This window comes from Oreochromis aureus, linkage group 2 (assembly GCF_013358895.1).
Source record: "Oreochromis aureus strain Israel breed Guangdong linkage group 2, ZZ_aureus, whole genome shotgun sequence".
Lineage (NCBI taxonomy): Eukaryota > Metazoa > Chordata > Actinopteri > Cichliformes > Cichlidae > Oreochromis > Oreochromis aureus.
In genome coordinates, this window is record NC_052943.1 from 15,197,173 (window position 1) to 15,216,439 (window position 19,267).

The 19,267-nt window shown below is 40.0% G+C and overlaps 2 protein-coding genes across 4 annotated transcripts; one reads left to right on the top strand and one right to left on the bottom strand.

Moving 5' to 3' along the window:
- The first annotated feature begins 1,452 nt into the window (after positions 1 to 1,452).
- Positions 1,453 to 6,946, top strand: ubxn1 (UBX domain protein 1). Of its 3 annotated transcripts, none has more exons than XM_039619090.1 (10): positions 1,453 to 1,472; positions 2,140 to 2,204; positions 2,329 to 2,382; positions 3,193 to 3,332; positions 3,936 to 4,026; positions 4,121 to 4,312; positions 5,410 to 5,461; positions 5,565 to 5,687; positions 6,044 to 6,227; positions 6,358 to 6,946. In XM_039619090.1, exons 2-10 carry the CDS (start codon positions 2,146 to 2,148, stop codon positions 6,396 to 6,398), a joined length of 936 nt encoding a protein of 311 aa, XP_039475024.1. In that variant the 5' UTR covers positions 1,453 to 1,472; positions 2,140 to 2,145; the 3' UTR covers positions 6,399 to 6,946. The 3 variants fall into 3 exon arrangements, with proteins under 3 accessions (XP_039475024.1, XP_031592151.1, XP_031592226.1); XM_031736291.2 differs by lacking the exon at positions 1,453 to 1,472 and adding an exon at positions 1,556 to 1,615; XM_031736366.2 differs by lacking the exon at positions 1,453 to 1,472 and adding an exon at positions 1,619 to 1,646.
- Positions 6,947 to 8,309: 1,363 nt separating this feature from the next.
- si:ch211-114c17.1 (pre-mRNA-processing factor 39) lies at positions 8,310 to 18,740 on the bottom strand. Its single transcript, XM_031751381.2, has 15 exons — positions 18,634 to 18,740; positions 17,080 to 17,321; positions 16,846 to 16,971; positions 16,607 to 16,725; positions 16,149 to 16,316; positions 15,733 to 15,913; positions 15,536 to 15,640; positions 15,007 to 15,124; positions 13,993 to 14,144; positions 13,035 to 13,161; positions 12,648 to 12,919; positions 11,698 to 11,882; positions 11,533 to 11,607; positions 11,119 to 11,290; positions 8,310 to 9,044 (listed from the first exon to the last, which is right to left on the bottom strand). Exons 1-15 carry the CDS (start codon positions 18,692 to 18,694, stop codon positions 8,973 to 8,975), a joined length of 2,175 nt encoding a protein of 724 aa, XP_031607241.1. The 5' UTR covers positions 18,695 to 18,740; the 3' UTR covers positions 8,310 to 8,972.
- Between the last annotated feature and the right edge of the window lie 527 nt (positions 18,741 to 19,267).

The window sequence follows — 19,267 nt, forward strand, 5'->3', positions numbered from 1 at the left end:
AGCGGAGTCTCTGAGTAATGGTAGGCTCGTGAATGAGGGCTGCTTAAGACTACGTGGGGGAGAGAAAAATTAATCATTACACTTACTGTAAATATGTAACAAACCCAACCTGCACATAAAAGTCAGCAAATTGCATTGTGTTTGAACACCCACGGAGACACACAGATGAGATGAAATCATACATGCAGCAGAGCAACCAATAAGATCATCTGACCTTCCCATCAGGCCTCCCCCACCCCTAATCACCAGTGGACATAATTCCTCTGCTGACACATTTCACTGAAAGTACATATCCCTCTCTCTCTCTCTCTCTCTCTCTCTCTCTCTCTCACTCACTCTTACTGGGGCGCAATTTATTAAAATCACCTGATTAAATATCTAAATGGAAAGAACATTATGAGATTATTTTAAAGAAACGATTGATGAATAATCAAAATCTGGGCCAACTCCATCAAGTTGTACTGTTTATTCTGGTCTTGGATATATATAAAATCCAAATCTGCACTGGACTTTTGAAGTGACTGCAAGATGATATATGATTTTTTTTCAAATGATTTGTAAATTATAGACAATAATAAGAACTTATGTATCCCCCAAAACACAAACCGTTTAAAAATGACCCAGATTTGAAGGATTTTCTATTAACAGTGTTTCTTTACGCTATTGTTTTGAAGATGACCTTTGAAGACAAAGAGTGTTTGCCTGAAACAAATTTGTAAAGTGCATTTGGCTCAAGCTCAAAGTGAGTGATTCCTGCAAACAGTTCATTCCTGCATGTATCTTTGGTCAAAGTGTGAGAACAATAATTGTAAATGAGTTACAAAGGGAGAGCCTCTTTTTCTTCCTCCAAGCCAGTTAGATGCATTTATAAATAGTTCTTAAATAGCACATCTAAACCAGTAACACACTCAATGTGTTTCTGATCTCACTGACTTTGACGGGAATTCCGGTTTAACACCCTATTTCACACCAAATTATATTCATTTTAAACCATAAATAGAGGTAGTGAAATAATGATTTAATATTCACTTAATCTTTATTTCAGAGGTAAACACCTTGATTTATATACTTTATCTTACTCAGGCCACATCAGTAATAATAGCAGACTTTAATCCTGCTTCGAACAGAGTATTTCTACACTCTGGTAGACCTAGGGCACTACTTTCACCAATCTATACTATTTCACCAGTGACAACTGGTGTAAGAATATTTTTTTTTCCCTTAATAAAGATATTTGATTTAGTTCCTGTAGATATTTTGCATTGTGTATCATTTGACATGGTTTTAGTATCCCGGTATTGATATGCTGCCGTAGCGGTGATGAATAGATGGGGTCAGGTGAACCCTGCAGTAGCTTACGTGTTACTGTTCATTATTTGCATGTTAGGGAGGCTTATTCATACATTTGAAGTATAACTCAGTAGAAGCTCAAGGTGTATACACGTGAAGATAGCGTCGTCAAAGTGTCGCCAGTAAGTGGAGGATCTGTATGTTGTTTGTCTTTTAAACATATTTTAAGACTACAAAAACCGTTCTTCCTAATAAGCGTGAATTTCGCGTTGTTCTGTTTGACCCGTGTGGGCTTCCTTACTGGTGAAGCGGTGTTGTCCGATGTGTGAGTAGCTAACTATCCCTACCTTCACTGGGTATATTAGCTCATATTTCCTCCTTGCATAAATAAACTGGCACGTCAGTTTGCATTTAGCTCAAGTATACAAACTAACATTAACGGCACAAGTGATGAAGAGCTTATTGGAGTTCCTGATTGTTTCTAATCGTGCTAGCCAGCGAGGCTTCCCAGTTAGCTTTCGCAATTTGAACGTTAGCCACATTAAAGCTAATTTTAGCTCTCAACACGATGGTATTTATTATATCAAATAACTGCATATGTGTAGCGGGAATAAATTTCTGTTTTGGTAAGCTGCTAGTAAAGGAATCGTTTATTTATATTCACGTAGTGTTATATTCGGACAATAGTGGTCAGTGTAGCTGCTTTAGTCAGCTAAAATAAAGTCATAAGCCCTTGCACTAACTTTAGTTTGGTTAGAAGTCCTTTGGGTTCTTTTCATCATCAGATGACAGCATTGTACCAGTATATTAGACGATGAACTCCTCGTTAACGTTCCTGTATTGTTTCAGGTCAAAATGGCAGAGCTAACAACACTCGAGAGTCTGCTGGAGATGGGGTTTGATCGAAACAGAGCGTGAGTGATCCCTGATGCACACATTTATATTGGTTTATTTGGATTCCAGGTTTGAAGCTGATTTCAAGGAAATGAAACTGAAACTGTCTACATTATCTATCATATTATCATAATCTGTCTTTAGAGAGAAGGCAGTGGCCAACACAGGGAACCAGGGAATTGAGCAAGCCATGGATTGGTGAGTTTAGCACTCAGAATAACAACACACTACTTTGAAACCTCACACATTAACATTTTGTCATCACTTACCCCTGTGCCACAGTCCAGCTCCACACGCCAATTTCCCTCATAAAACTATCCAGTGGTTTTCATTTCCCAATGTAAATATGATTGTGGTGATTGGAGAAAGTGACTGTTGTTTTTTCAATTTAAGAAATATTGATAAACTCTGTAGTGTTGTCTCAAAAAGTGAATTAGAAATGCTTGTGTGTGCCTTCATCTCCTCTCACTTGGATTGGGCTGTTTTCTTGTCGGACTGAAACATTTATTATTCGCATCTAATCTGTGCAAGATTATACTGTGAGGCTTTTAACTCATTATAAACTTTCTCATATCACCCAATTTTTAAAGCTGTCACACTGGTTTCCTGTCAGGATTAGTTTACAGTTAAAAATCGTGGTTCTCACTTTTATGGCTTTATGAGGTGCAGCCACCTCCAAGATTGTCCCCCTGCTACTACTCCACCCCTATTCTTCAAACCAAGTTCTTAGACCGGTTTGTGGTTCCTCATACCTGCCTGAAAACTAACATTCCAAAACTTTGGAATAGCTTGTCACACACTCTTTGCACCCTTGACTTTGTGGTATTATTTAAAAGGCAGTTTAAAACTAATCTTTTCAGACATTTTAGTGGTTTGTGTTTTTTTTACTTTGTTTGTGTGTGTCCATTTTGACTTGAAATAGGGTGTTTAAAAAAAATGTTATCTAGACCTCTGTAAAGCTCTTTGTGACTGTTGGAAAGTAATGCATTTTGTACGTACTCTCCTCAGGCTAATGGAACATGAAAATGACCCAGACATTGATGAGCCCTATGTGCCGCCAGTGGGGAACGTCCTGGGAGGAGAAGCACAGAGCCAGCCTAGCACAGCAGACAGCTCTGAAGGTCAGGAGGGGCAGGAAAGTTTTGAAGGTATGTCATTAAAGGGGAAGGAAAGAAAAGCCACCCACAGATTTTCAGTGTGATTGAATATACCACTAGACAACCTAAATGTATCTACTCTAAAGGACTTTACACACTGGACGTGTAAAATCTATGTGAATATTTCATGTGTTAAAAAATATTTTTTGACTTGATTTGGGTCCAAATAAATAGATCTGACCAATCAGACCGCCACATTTGCAGTAAGTGTGCTCATACTGAATGTGTGCACCTGTGCTGTATATCCAAAAGGAAATGGTAAAATTACACTATTTTACCTTTGATAGCTAGACCAGTCAATCGTATACACATATATGTGTACATATGTATGTGTGTGCATACAGCCAAATTCGGCTACAGAATATGCACACACAGTAAACATATCTTATCTAGCTCTTTATCTCAAAAATGTTGTTTCAAGTGGTTGAGTCACTTCCTTGGTGTTTCGTTGTGGTTCATTGGCACTGCTGTGGTGTTTTAAGGTTTGTGGTATTTGATTTTAGATGGGCCTCTTGTCTGGTTTTGCTTTGGTTAGTGGTCGGAAGTAAGCTGTCAAAGTTTTCACGTTGTCTTGCCCTTTTGTTTCGGCTTCAGGAATAGCAGGTGGAGACATCGGCTACATTGAGACCGAGGACGGCGGCAAACGGCCAATGACAGAAGAGGAGAAAAATGAGCAAGTCAAGAGGTCAGAGGATACTCAAAGTGCATTTTGCTGATTGGCAGTGTGCATATTGAATATAGAAGCACGTGCGTAATTTAAGCCTGTGTCTGTTTTTCAGGCTCGAGGAGCTGATGCGGGTGAAGCAGGCGGAGAGAAGAGAGCGAGAGCGGGCAGAAGAGGTGGAGAGGGAGAAGCAGCGAAGGAAGCAGGGCCAGGAGCTGCAGCAGATCCGCCAAAAACTGCAGGATGATGAAATGAAAAAAATCGCTGAGCAGCGTCAGAGGGAGAAGATGGAAGACAAACTGGCAAGGTATGTTTTTCAACAACACACATACAGTTAGAGAACATGTGATAATTAGGTTTGGATAAGGATTGCTTACCGGAGTACATAGAGTCTAATAACCATTCAGTCAAAAAGACACTTCTTTGGCTTCCCTGTTGGATGTCCGACATGTTTATTCTCATAAAAACAAACTGTCAGTCTTACAGGCCCAAGACTAGCAAATCACACCATCTCATATAGAGGACTAGCTTGGCTAAAAGGCATCCTGTTAGTTTTTAAATAGGATAATGTTACTCTGCTCGATAATTGTCTCCCAGCATAGTCTCATGACAGATGGATGGGCTGTAGAAGAGCATCAGCACAGCAACAGGACTGGTGTCTGGAATCTGGTGTCTGCTTGTGTGAGGAGGAGCACTGCCAGACCCTACAGAATCAACTTTAAACAGCGATTCTTGTGCATGTTTCTGACCAGACTGTCGGAAACAGACAACGCAAGGGTGACATGAGGGTCGCGGTGATGTTACAGGGATCATAATGTTTGCTACAATGTCTCCACACTCTTTCACGCCTGACACATGTTCTCTATTTGAAGCTTCTTTAATCTGTGGAGAGAATTTGGGTGTTCTCTGGTTAAAAGCCAGAAAACTGCACAGTACTGGGCTGTGAGCTGATACCACTAACAGATTTCAAGCCCTTGTTTCACCCTCGGTGAAATCATTTTCTGACAGTCTGGTGAGAAACATGCACAAGTAACTCACTGTGGTCACTTCAGCTGAGCACTGGCAGTGGTCCTCCTCACACAAAAGAGCAGATACCAGTCATGCTGTTGATTTTTGTGATGTTTTCCAATGTATTGCAAGCCTAAAATCTGTGGATTTATTTATAAAAAAGCTACAAACTTTTTATCTTAACCAGTTGTTCCCATGAACCCTTTTTGTTAAACATTCAGTTGTTTTAAAAAAAAAAAAAGGTAACAAATAACCCAGGAAATAATTTTATCTCTGCTTTACCTATTGGAAAATGTTCGCATTCATAAAGATTAACTTGTGTGTGATCAAGTAACTTTGTTCCTTTGTTAACTCTGGTTGCTGAGTCATTGTGCTGCTTATCTTTATTACAAACAGGCAAAGGGTTAAAGAGAAGATAGCAAGAGACAGAGAAGAAAGAGCACAAAAGGTACTTTTAAAAGTCAAGTTTATTTTAGGTTTATTTTCCATTTCTTTATTCTACCACTTCTATTGGAAACAAGAACAACTTGGACTTTTTTTTTTCTGTGAAGTTTGGAGGTGGTGCACCCTCGAGCACCGCTGCATCATCCCAGAATGCCCAGCCCAGTCCGTCTTCACCCACCAGTCAGGGCCCTCCACCCACTAAAAAGGAGTATGATGAATCCAGGATACAGGTACCTAATTCATCATTGATTTTAAAATTTTACTTTGCATATATGTTAATAAAGTTTGAAGTCTGTGCCCTGTGAAACAGAAAGTCACAGGTTTCGATAAATACATATAAAATATGTGCAGGCCTAACCGGGTGTTTAGAATAAAATGGATGATAAGCAGAGTGTGCTTCAGGGCTTAGGGCTTTATATGAAAACGAATCCGCCCCTCTAAAAAAGCAAGTCAAGGGTTCAGAGCAGATCTTCGCAGACTAATTGTTGACATCAGGGCGGTGAGGGCCATCTTTTATAAACGCAAATAAACTGGTGTTGTGTTGAACTTTAAAATATGTACTTAAATTTTTGCTGCTTCTTCACAGGTCCGTCTGCTGGACGGCTCGACCATCACAACAGTCTTCAAGGCCCAGGAGCCGCTGGCGGCAGTGCGCGTCTATGTGCAGATGAACGGCAACACGCCCGAGGGTCAGGACTTCACGCTGCTGTCACCTTACCCCCGTCACGTCTACACTGAACTGGATATGGAGAAGCCCCTCAAAGAGCTGGGTGAGCTGGGGATAGCATTAGGCTGCCGCTTAGCTTATAACTGGATTTGGTATCATCACGTTACATTTTGAAAGTTTAAAAAAAAAAATCACAAATTGAAATCCGACTTGCTTTGCTTCTGTGCGTTCAGGTTTGGTGCCTTCAGCTGTGCTGGTTGTTGCCAAAAAGTAAGAACAGGAGGATCTGCTCTGTGAGCCTACCTCACCACTTCCATTACATCAACACCAGAGATACCAGAACATGGATTGATCCACAAACAGAGCTGCGGTCTTTTTAATTTCACCCAACAAGCCAGATAACTTAACAAAAGCACCTCCTCTCAAAGTGATGATATGGAGGAAAATGGTTCGACTGTCAAAAAGAAAAAGGCTTGATTGAATCCATCCTCTTCTGCGCTGGTTTCACAGGCTGTGGGTTGGTGTGTGTAGTGAGCCTGATAGTGAAGATAGCTGGCCTCTGACAGATACTGCTTCAAGGAGCACCACTCATAGTTTCAACACATTAAAGAAAAAAAAAAAAAAGAGAACAAACTTGTTGAGTTTTAACCCGATCCATAACAACACCTGATTCGGAAAGGGCCTTAAGTTTAATCCCCACGATCTTCCTGATTTTGTGACACTTTGCCTTTTCTTTTTTTTTTTATAAGTTTAAATATATTGACAGCTATGTCTACCTGGTCACCAAAAATCTACTTACAATAAAGCTGACTTGGAAAGTTTGTTACTTGTGACGTTTGTTCATTTAATTCTGCTCGTCGTCTTCATCCTACTTTATCCAGTTATCACCAAACAAAAGGTTCAGCTGAGGCTGTGGACGGTGTCATTAGTTTCGTCTCAGAGAAAGACAAATTCCAACCTTGGGATGGTGCTATATAAAGTTTAGAGAAGGGTTGGGCAATTTTCCAAAAGGGAAAGTGTAACATCTCCTCTTATCAGTAGCAGTTTATAAACAGATAAAATTAACATTGAACAGAATCGAGTCCAGATTATTGATTCGTCCCTCCACAATGGTCCCAATTTCTCATGTGGTCACTTGGGAACATTAATTGCCCGCCCTTAGTTGGTTTAGAGCAGGGGTGTCAAACACAAGGCCTAGGAGCTCAGAACTGACCCAGCAAAAATCCGGTCCACTGGAAGGCATTGGAAAATGTGAAGGACGACATAAACTTTGGACTTTTAACTGTATTTTCATAAGTTTTATAACTTTCGTTCTGATAAAGCCCTCCCCCACGCTTCATCAAAGTAATTAAGTAATAAACAAGTGGGTGACAGAAGTGGTTTTTTTCCACAATGGGTAGTTGATGTGTAGTTAAACTTCCTTAGACAGACAGAAAGGGGAGTTTCTTTGGTCCGTCACACTCAAGATTACCATGTGTTGTATGTAGCCTGCAGTGCAAAATGAGTTTGACACGCCCGGCTTAGAGGATCATCTGTGCTAAACAATATTCACAAAGGTTAATGGTCCGAAATTCAAACGTAAACCCAAAGTGCTTCAGATTGTCTGGGGATCTGTTGCTTTTTTTCTACTTTCTTACAGATTTGTTGATAAAGTAGGTCTTAAGCAGGAAACTATATTTACACAATCTTGTTGACTTAGTGATTTTATCTCTGTGTAAAGTCTAAAGTTGACTCAAGTGATTTTCCTCTGGGTTTTGTAGTTTGCCACAGATCCTTTTCTTGCTGCGACCCATTCCCACATTACATGTTTGGCATTTTGTCCACCTTTGAAAGCAATACTTAATCCACCAAATAATGCAAGTTTTTGGACTTTGTAGTCCTCACTGAACAGCCACTGGTGCTGGAATTATACAAGACAAAAATCACAACCAGATGCTCTCAGTTTAACTCAATTTGACATGTACAAGTCCATGTTATAAATGGCCTTAACTTCAAACAAGGGTTTTTTTTGCTTTTTCCCCCCCCCCCTTTCTTTAAAAAAACCCAAACAAACAAACAAAAAAAACCTCAATACCTTTTTTCAGTTAGGTTTCACATCTTATGTAACAGCAGTCCCTCTTCTCACAGAAATGTTGCTAGCTTGGCTAAAAATAAAAACCCATGAAGAAGACGAGTGCTTTCCCTGTTTGCATGTGCCCATCCAGCCAACACTTTATTTTAAACAAAGGGCATTCCCTTTGTTGTAAATGCTCTTTCTGACATGTAAACTCCAGATAACGAGCAAGGCACAGCGACCCGAAACAGGCCACCAGCTTTACAGTGTGATATTTGATATTTTGCCCCACCCACTCTAATTATGAACATACAAGCAGAAACACATGACACAAAGAAGCCGTGTTGTGACACACTATAAAACACCTTTATATACATTAGAAAAAAAAACATAGCCTAGTCTGTGGAATGGTACAAAATGTCAATCATACATCACCTGTGAAGTTGGATGATTTTAAAACACGAGCAAAGCGGTCAACTTGCAACAAATACAAAAATAGTTCTGATTAAAATTCAAAGACACGCCACTGAAGGTGAGCGCCGTGTTTCCTTTCATCTTTCCACCTGCTGTTCAGGGAAAAAAAAAAAAAAAATGAAAAGATGATCTTTTAAATGACCTCGACTCCTCGTTTTCATAAATCCAGTGAGACAGTGAGGTGACTGAGAGGAAGGACGGAGAGGGAAGAATAATGATTGGATGAACTTTAGCAGGATGAAACATCTCCACAGTCTGGAGGACTGTTCAGTTCAGTTTTATTGTTCAGTGGCCTGATGCGGTCTTTTGCTGTTGCTCTCTCTAGCTCGGTGGATAGTAGCCCTGGTTGTAGTTCCAGGTGTTCTGGTAGCCGTAGCTGCCGTATTGCGGTTGCTAGAGAAAAACCACGACAAACAGGAAACGGGATTAAAAACATCTTAAACTGTGCTTTGCTACATTAAACCAAGCAGAAAAATCAAGACACCTCTTGAGCGTCCACTTGAAGGAGCATCTAGGACAAATCATTCTCAGTAGACTGTAGATAAATGATGGCTATAGCCACTATGACATAGCCCATTAGTTTCTGGACTCCAAGCTTAAATCTTTAGCTGCTAAACTCCATTTGTTTTAACCCTTTAAGACCTACCATAGAGCCAAGTCCGCCAGAGCTTATCTTTATATTTTTACATGCTGTAGTGCCATTTTTGGAAGAATTTCAAGTTGCTATACATCAATACAACCGTCATATCCCAAATTTTAATAATATGTATGCATTAAGTCCATAGTAACTACATAAATTGCAAAAAAATGCAATAAACTACAAAAAATTGAAAATCGTTTTAGTTTTTTTTAACATATATTTCTAGTTAGAGAAATTTAAGAGGTTTATCCCTCAAAACTGTAAATACCAAAATGTTGCACAAAATAGTTTCCCACCACAGGAAATTTATTTTGATTGTCTTCATAGTTTTATTTTTGAGCTACAAAATTTTTTATATACTGCAGGAAAACCAAAATTAAATATTATAATGCAAATTTGCAAAAAAAAAAAAAACAGCATATGCATCAAAATAAACTATTTCCAGCAGTGCAATTTGAGTTCTAAGCATCCCAGAAACTATACAGAAAAGCATAAAGTCAAACATGACTTTTAAAAACACCAGTATAGACTTATAAGGCCCTGAAGGTAAAAAAAAAAAAAAACCCTACATTTTCCGCAAAAGTGTTACTTCCGGTTTCGGGCAGGTAATGACGGACATGCGATAGATCGTGCTGACGTTTATTCCAACGTAGGAAGTGTTATGAACAGCTGATTGGATCGGCAAAGCGTGTTTCTGGAATATTATGTTTTTGTTGCTGCAACTGCTTTTTACGAAATTTTTTGCAAGGCCATATGTGACTTAGGACAAACTGATGGCATAAAATGTAAGTACAACTCCTCCGGTTTCATATGCAACAAAAATTATTGCAGTAGCTTATGTGGTTGCAGTTCTACAAGGATTTAAAAATAGTTACGCAAAACGGAGCGTGCCCGCTCCAACCGGTCTTAAAAGGTTAAGCCGCAGTCACACAATGCTTCCTGGAGCAACTGCTAAAAATGAAGTTTGTCAAGTTGGTCGGAGTGTCAGGGACAACATATTTTTTTCAAGGGACTGGTGGTTGCAAGGGGTTTCTGACAGCCCCATTATATGTGCACCACCGGTAACGGTCATACAGCCACATCTATTTATGTTTGGCACTGGACGGCAGGTATAATAGGACCCTCACTAGTCTATAGGCCTGTTTGGCTAGGCCGCAGGAGCATATTACGATTGGGTGCAACTGGGCAGGAGACAGGGCTACACCCTTAATATCACACATTAATCTGAGGGCCAACACAATATAGACAGTCACATTAACACATATGATCAATTTAAAATTAACCAATCAACCCAACAAGCCTGTTTTTGGACTACGGAGGAACCCGGAGCACCTGGACAGAACCAACACAGGCTCTGGGGGAAATTTCTAACTCCAAACAGAAAGACCCCAGCTGACCAACAGATTCAAACCCAGATATCTATTAGAGCTAAATAACACACAAATAAAATACGAGAAATTCTCATCAAAACTGAAGACAAAAACTTCTTTGGATGGTCCGTACAACAGAACAGGTAATATTATTTGGCAAATAACTGCATTAAAAAAACAACAACACAATTACCAGGCATCTGTGTTTGTGCAAATTGCAGTCCAACCTCATTCATATATGTTGCTTTCAAATGGCTATTAAATTAGAGCTGAACCTTTACAAACTAATAATGGCTATGTTCATCTTCTATATGCAGTCTCAAACCCACCCTAATCTAACAATTACATAATTTACTCTGAGATTAACAAAGTATTCTGATCCTACTGCACTATTAATAAAACACAGGCAGACATGTTAAACCACATAATACAGAGTTTATATAAATCTGAGTGTTACCTGGTACCAGCTGCTGTATCCTCCGTATCCAGCCTGTGCGCTCATATCGGTGCCCATCACAGGAGGAGGCGGTGTGGTGATGGGGACGTGCGGCATGGTAGGTGGGACTTGTGCAGACACAGCCACAGCAGAGCCGTCATCAGTTTTGCTCAGCTTCTCTGGATCTTCATCCCTACAGAACGAAAATCCTGAAAGCGTGACTTTCATTCTAATCATTTCATCTCGTTTACTCAGCAAAAATATGTATCTAGGCCTCAGCTGTTATACATGTTTATTAATGAGGCAGATGACAATAAGGACTATTCTTTAAGAAAAATAAATCAACCCACCCCTTTAAGGCATTCAGACTACATGTTAAATAATACCAGTTTTAAGTCCATTTCACATTTAGTTAGTCGTTCCTCCCTCTCTCACCCGTTCTCTGCTTCTCTCTTTGTTCCACCGAGCTCCTTCAGCAGCTTCTGGTGCTCCTCGTAGACAGACAGCACACTGCAGAGGACACACATAAAAAAACTGAAGAACCTGAAAGGGTTTTTGGGATCAGTTTAGTTTAAAATAGTTCCCTTTCTGAACTCTGACCTCTGGATAGAGTTGCTGTAGTCCTCTGCAAACTGTAAGCCCCTCTGTGAGAAGAGGATCTTGGTGTGAGGTTCGAGAGGAGCTGCCAGAGCTCGTGTCACACACTCCTGCACCGCCTCGGCTGAGGCCCACGGGTCACCTGAAACCTCCAGCTCCAACAGATTCATGTGCAGTTTATCATTATCCTGAAGACGGACATGTGAAAAGGGAGAAAAGGGAGAAAGAGGATGGTGGCAATTAGTACTACTACTTCTACCTACTTTGAAAGTCCACTAAAATTTGAATTTTCTTTTATTTATTTTTTTAAGTTTGTTCAAACAATACAGGATGCAAAGCACGCAAGCTATTATATGTGAAGCAAATTAGATGTTTTAGTGGTCAATATGTAAGAAAACAACATTTAATTGCCATTAAAATTCAGCCCAAATGTGAAAAATCATTACTTATTAAACAAACTGTAAAGTGAGTATGTTTACAATATAATGTAAGAGGTTAATGTAGAAGCTTTAAACTGGTACAGGTATGCAAGTTTCAAAACCTGGAGCAGAATTTTTATAATAATGGCGTAATGGACATAATGGTTTTTGGTGTCCTCCATTTGTGCGTTTTCTGCCCTAATCTTGCTATTTTGTCCATTTTGCTGTAGTTATGAACATAATTTACAAACTGAACATCATGTGTGTATTCAGTGAGATTTAAAACATCTGATTCAACCTACGAACGCATCAGGAAAAAGTTAACTAAGGTCCCAGATCAAGTGAGCAGTACTGAAGACTCTTTTTTCCCCCCCATAGACCTCTATACAACCAGACTTGTTTTTGCAATCAGAGTCGACCCCTGCTGGTCATTACAAAGAATGCAAGCATCGTCTTCACTTTTCAGCTTATACAAATTTATGGTCTAACATAATTTCTCTGGCAATATGAATGAATTGTGTTCTGTCATCTCACCGGACTAATTTCCAGCGCTTCCTGTAAAACTCTGCGGGCACTGCTGGGGTCCCTGCCCAGTTTCAGCAGCAGTCGAGCCAGCTTGATTGAATAGAAAGCGTGTAACGTGGGCTTCTCTTTGGATTCAGCCACCGCCTCCCTCAGCAAGGCTTCCGACTGATCCAGCTGGCCGGCTCGTCTCTCCAAAGCAGCCCTGCGGATACGGACGACCGCCAAACCTGGCAGTTTCTTCTCCAGGGCCTCCAACACCCGCCGAGCTTCAGTTAAGTCACCTGATGGAGAAGATGATAAGCTTTCATGACTGTCCAGTATGGGAGCCCTTAAGTGTCTGTTAACATTCAAGAATAAAGAACAAAGGGATGAGTGGGTGTTAATGTTCTGTCGTACCGTGCCTCTCCTCGAAGGTCGCCCAGTGCATGTGGATGTTGGGTTTGTATGCCAGGTGGATTTCACAGGCTCGTTTATAAACCGCCCGGGCCTCATCCACGCTCTGCGGCTCCAGGTACTGGATGTACTGAGAAACACACACAGAGATACATGCAGACTACACATTAACTCAAACTGAAGTTTAAATATCCTCCAGTGTAATGTAAAGTTTTACAGACTTTGAAAAGCCAATTTCAGTGCACATGCATACATGTCTTAACTGCTTTTTATTTTTTATATGACCATTCAAACAGCACCGATGTCCCTGTTTTGGGGTTGCAGGAGTTAAAGCTGTTAATGTAGAGTTGGTCATGCTGAGGCTGGTCTTTGATGATGTTGCTGACGTGTATGCAGAACAATATTTGGTGATGGCAGGTGTTTACTGACTGGCTTTTTTTTCTAGATGCAAATCTACCCATTTCCTAATTTGAGCTTTTTCTTTTACAAGGTGGATCAGAAGCAACTATGCTGTCCTTGAGCCGGATTTCATTGAATTTACACTTCCACTTATAAGATGGAAGAGACATCAAGGGTAACAGTTAATTTATTTTAGAACTACCAAAGGGGTCATTTTCATCCTCTGCATTTTTAAAAAGTATATGTTGTTTTATTGTAAAATTTCTTTATTAGTAAATTCAAGGATATGTTTTACCTTTACGATCTGTAATGAAATAATAAATAATTTTCAAAACTGATAAAAATAATTAAGACTTCATTTTAAATACTAACTTTGATTAGAAAAATTAATTTAACTTCAAGAAATGACTTCTCTGGCTTTACTGTTTATTGTTGCTGAACAGGGTCAAAAGGACCCACCTGGCAGTTTTACTGTTAAGGCCTAAAATTTTGAGTTTAGGGAGAATTTAAGGAGATTTTAAATGAACCTGCAAAAAAAAGTGTATCTGCAAATCATTCTTACCCTGGACCAGAATTCCTCATAGAGTGCGCAGGCGATCAGGCAACGTTCAAAGAGGATGCGAACTCTGTGGTCATCTTGAGCGACTATAGCACCCTCCGATGGTTCCTGTGGAGGGGCCGTGACCTCCGACTCCTCTGTGGCCTGGTTTGGATCTAGTAGGACCGCGGTGTCACAAAGCAGTCACAGAGCATGGACAAACAATTACAAACAACTTACAAAAACATCTTTATATTTGTTTTGATACTTGACCAGCAGGTAACGATTAATGACAAAGAGAAGCCCTCTTACATGGGAATCAGCTCCAAACTAGTAAACCGCATCCTCCTCCCGGTGCCATCAGGACTGTGCAATTATTTCAAATGTAAATTCAGATACAGTTATTGCCTCCAATAATTATGAATACAAAATAATCAAGACCTGCAATGGGACTCTCATTTCATCTTGCATTATTATTCTAATCCTTTCCCTTATGACACAGTTTCCTGCCTGTGTAAAAGCCCAAACTCATTCCTCACGAGGTTCTGGCAGGTCAGCTCGAGGCAAGATTAGGGGAAGACAGATTTTTGGCTGGAAACACTTTGGTTTTAATGGGTTTGCAGGATTAAACTGCATACTTATATCTACCCCCAGCTCAGAAATGCTTATTTATTTATAGGTGAACCTGCTAAGTTAAATGTATTTTGTCATATAGCTTTGTTATATATAAGAGGGCTTCTCTTTGCCTAAATGCACTGTACTGTACAGCACTTTTTTTACTTTGAGAACTTGAAGGATACATCCACCCATTCCTCAAATACTTTTTTTTCCCCATTATGGCAACTGAGGTTTCAGGGATCGAACCACTGACATTCCGATTAATAGAAGGTCAGTGGTTCTCCATAGCCACAAGCTGATGAGGATATATTATTAAGCATTGTGGATAAACATTTTATTGCAAGCATGTGGGAGCCTGTTTGGAACACTTCATTTAGATTCATGGAAACCAAACAGCCTCTTCATCACGTGTGTAGTCACCTTGACTGGGGTCTTTCGTGTCCTTGTTCACCTCTGTGATCTCCCAGTCGAGGTATGAGTGCCAAGTGCGGAGCTGGAGGCGATCAAGTGGCTTAACATGGAAGTACGGTCGCTTGATCTGTAGTCACAGAATGGAGAGGGAGCATCTTTGTTAAAAAGGGATCTTAGTATTGCACCTTTTGTTTTTAAACCTATCAAGCCAAGAATTTAAAACTTTCTGATTACTGCCAATAAAACCTTTAGTTTTTTTTCTCCAACTGTCTTTGTCAAAAATCTTTTTTTTTTTAAACCACATAGGTGTTTTTTACTTTCCCCAATAAGGTCTAATTAATATATATGTAGTTTTTCTACCAGGACCTAATCTGTTAATCATCTCTAATAATTCTTACATTAACCCCTTGATTCAGGTTCTACATTAGTAAAGAAACAGGAAGGCACTATAAGGGAAAATAATCCCTCTACTCCTAGATTCTCATAGATAGAGAGACAAAAACTAAAGCAGCAGCGAATCACAGAAGGACAAACTCACGGCATCTTCAAAGTGCCATCTCTTCCGGACTTCTCCCTCGTTGTCCTGGTACACTTTGTCCCTGCGTAGTAACACCTGCTCCCTAATCTTCTGCATCAATTCCTCCTAAAACACAGAAAAAGCATTTTATTAGTCTATGTGACCTCCGCATTAATCACACACCTCTAATCAATGTGAGGCTGGTGGATGTTACTCACTGTGTCTGTGCCCTCGGGTGTGGCAGGCTCTTCCTCACCCGGCGGCCTCTCCTTCTCCTCCTCCTGCGCTTGTTCGGCTCGTTCCGCTTTCTGGCTCTGACGGCACAGCTCCCTCAGCTCCTCGTACTCCTCTGGAGAAAGCACCTCTTTAGGTTCATGGCTGTTCAGATGCTCTTTAAACCTGACAAATAAAGTAAGACCTCAAATTAGAAAGAGGAAAAGAAGAAATGAAGGAAGGGACAGAACAGTGGAATTATTTAGTGTTGCCCTAAATAGACACAAAACCTAGCACATGGGGAAATATTTTAACAACTATTAAAAGTTCAGTAAATTAAGAACATAACATGTGGTATTTTAAAAGTAAAGCTGGTAGAGAAAAACACATTAACATCAGCATAACTGGGTGGTGGCCGTACTTGTCGTAGTGGGTGTTGTAGAGTTGTGTGGGGACTCTGAGGACTCTGTCCAGGACGGCTGTTGCGTTCTTCATGTTCCCCTGCTCCTTCTCCCACTCAACATACAGATCCCAAAGCCGGTCCGAGTGGAAGTCTAAACCGGCTGCTGCGACAGCATCCTCAAACACACTGATGGTTGTTGTGAAACAAATAAAATCATGATAATCAGCTTTCAGTTTCTCTTAACCCAATCTGATTAGATTGGTTTTAAGACCAGGAGAAAAACTGAATGTCAGTGCATGGAGTCTAAGGACTTTTTTTGGGAATCCTTACAACAACAACAAAAAAACCAGAGCTCTTGCTGGGAAAAAAAAAGACATTTTAGTTGTATGGGAACTGCAAATGCAGAAAAAAATGAAACCAAAAAAAAGGAAGCATAGGTAAAGAGGAAGTAAGATCTGGTCTGTGTGTATGTGTACCTGCGAATCCGTTTGGGTGACTCAGGTAGGTTCATGTCCAGTGTTCCTAGCAGCAGATTGATGTAGTGGATCCACAGATCTACACTGAGAGGGATTGCCTGCAGACCCTGAATGCACACCTAACACAACACAGGACACCCATAAATGTTAACTACCTAAATAAAGTGCTTCTAAATAGCCTTGAAAGTATTATTATATAGTAACAGTAGGACAGAACAGTAAAAGCTCTCTCGCGTTACCTCCTCTGCTTTGTCGTTAAGCCCAACGCGGCGCTCCAGATCAGCAAATTTCTTCCAGTAACCATAGCAGAGAGGATAGCGAACAAGGAAGGCTTCTAGTGCTCTACGTGAAGCTGTGAGGTGACCCTGAGGAGACACATTAAGTCTAAGTGTCACACGAAGCAGCTCACCAAAAATCTCTTGTGATCACCGGAAAACAAATGTATCAGTGATCAATTAAAGAAACAAACACACCTCTTGCTCACAGTACTGCAGCAGGTCAGTCCAGGAGGTGAAGTCTTGAGGATTGTCATGAGCGGCCTTCCACAGACGCTCAAAGTCTGCAGGTAGCTCCCCTTCTTCATCCACTGCGGCTGGTTGCATGGAGAAGGAAGCAGGGTCGGGGCCAACAGGAGCCTCAGGAACCACGGCGGCACTGCCGTTCTCTTCCGTTATTTCAGGTAGAGGTGGCGCCGGAACCTCAGGAGCTTCCATGGCTGAAGAGGAAAAGATCAGGGGCATATCTCAATATATTTAAGACCCAAAATATGCACGATACTGAAAAAGATTTTTTTTGGTTGAACCAAAAACCCAAAACATTCTGAGCCAATATTGATGTTTAATACAAGAATTTGACTGACAGCTGGTGCCAGGAAAATCTTATTGTTTATATTGTTTCTGTGATTATTTAATCTGCTTTTAGTGCCAGAGAATAAATCTCTTCTTTATGAAAACTTTTATAAAGTCTGACAACTCCTCATCACATAGTCTCAAAGCATTTTGATGTGACAGACCACTGACATAAATGGTTGTCTGTCTATGTGTTAACCCTGGGACAGACTGGCAACCTGTCCAGAGTATACCATGCCTCTTGACCTTTCACAGATGAGATAGGGCCCCACCCTGTCCCAAACTTAAATAGAAGAAAAATGAATGTCTACATAATACAGAGTAAGGAATAAAATAAATACATTTAAACGAATAAATCTTTTAACATTTTTAGCAGTTATTTGAATTATTAAAAAAAAAAAAATCTAACAGCCTACCTTTTGCAAATGCCCATCAAGTAGTTAATGAGAACAATTTCCAAATCAATAAATGATTTATACTCAAAAAGACTACAACCCAAACAAACACCTGATAAAACTCCCATTATGACATCGTTTCTGTTTCACCTTTTCTTTGTTGTTCAGCAGGTGTGATGAAAAATAGAAGACTTAAAGAAATACTGAGCTGCTCAACTGAAGTAACTCATTCACTTTCTGTTTCTTCTACTTCCTGAATAGTTTTGAATGAAAAACGGTAATAACAGAAACCATGCATGAACATGTAAAACTTTAGAATAAAATATGAAAAGAATGGAAAGAATTATCTACTGCCTACAGATGTGATTTATCTAGTAAAAGGCCAAATAAACTCAACTAAATGAGTCCGTACAGTATTTTGTTTTGTTTTACCGACTCCTGTCTGCGCCTGCAGAGATGCTTCATTCATATAAAGCTCAGAGTTTTAAAGCGCCTCTGTGCTGTTTTTGACACACTACAACTAACTTGTCGAAAAAAAGGTACAAAACAGCACCCAACAGCTGTATACCCCACCCGATTGTAACTTAGTGAAAGTAAACGACAGACGGTTCTCCGTGCAGGTGAATTCACGTTAGCTTAGCCTAGCATGTCATGCTTGCACCCACAATGGCTCCAGCTGGAGGCTTTGTTTTTAAAAACGCTGGCTGATTAAACCAAAGCTCCACCACATCTGTAAAACAACTACCGGATACGAACTCTAAAATCACCACCGTTAATCACCTACCTGAAGACTCTACCAGCTCCCCGTTGCCGCTCATCTCCTCACAGCCCTCCGCGGCCGCCATGACGGTAAACGTCTGGCTGACGTCATTCAGGCGCGACAGGATGCCTAAAACAACCTACCACGCTAAATGAGTCGGATCGGGTAGTGACAGTGACATTTGTCAGCAACATTTACATTTTATGGAAGCTTTTTACCGCCACTGAAAAAAGTGCCATCCACAAGTCATGCCATCCACTATGATCACAAAATTTTAAATTGTTTGATATATTAACCTAAATCTCCAAATTTTGATATAATAACCCCAAAATTTAAGACAATAACCCGAAATTTGGATAAAATAAGCCGATAAAGACAATTTTTAATCTTACTCAAACTTTCAATATAACAACCTGAAATTTTGATACCCCAAATACTGATAATCCCAAATTTTTATGTAATAAGCCGAAATTTTATTATCACTCAAAGCTCCAAATATTGATATAACCCAAAATTTTGAAATGATAACCCAAAACTCCAATTTTTTTTTATATAACTTGAAATTTTCAGACAACCCACAATGTTTTTATAATCACTATAATAACTACTGGTGTAGCCCAAGTTGTCAATTTAGTTTTATTAACAACTCGAAATAGGT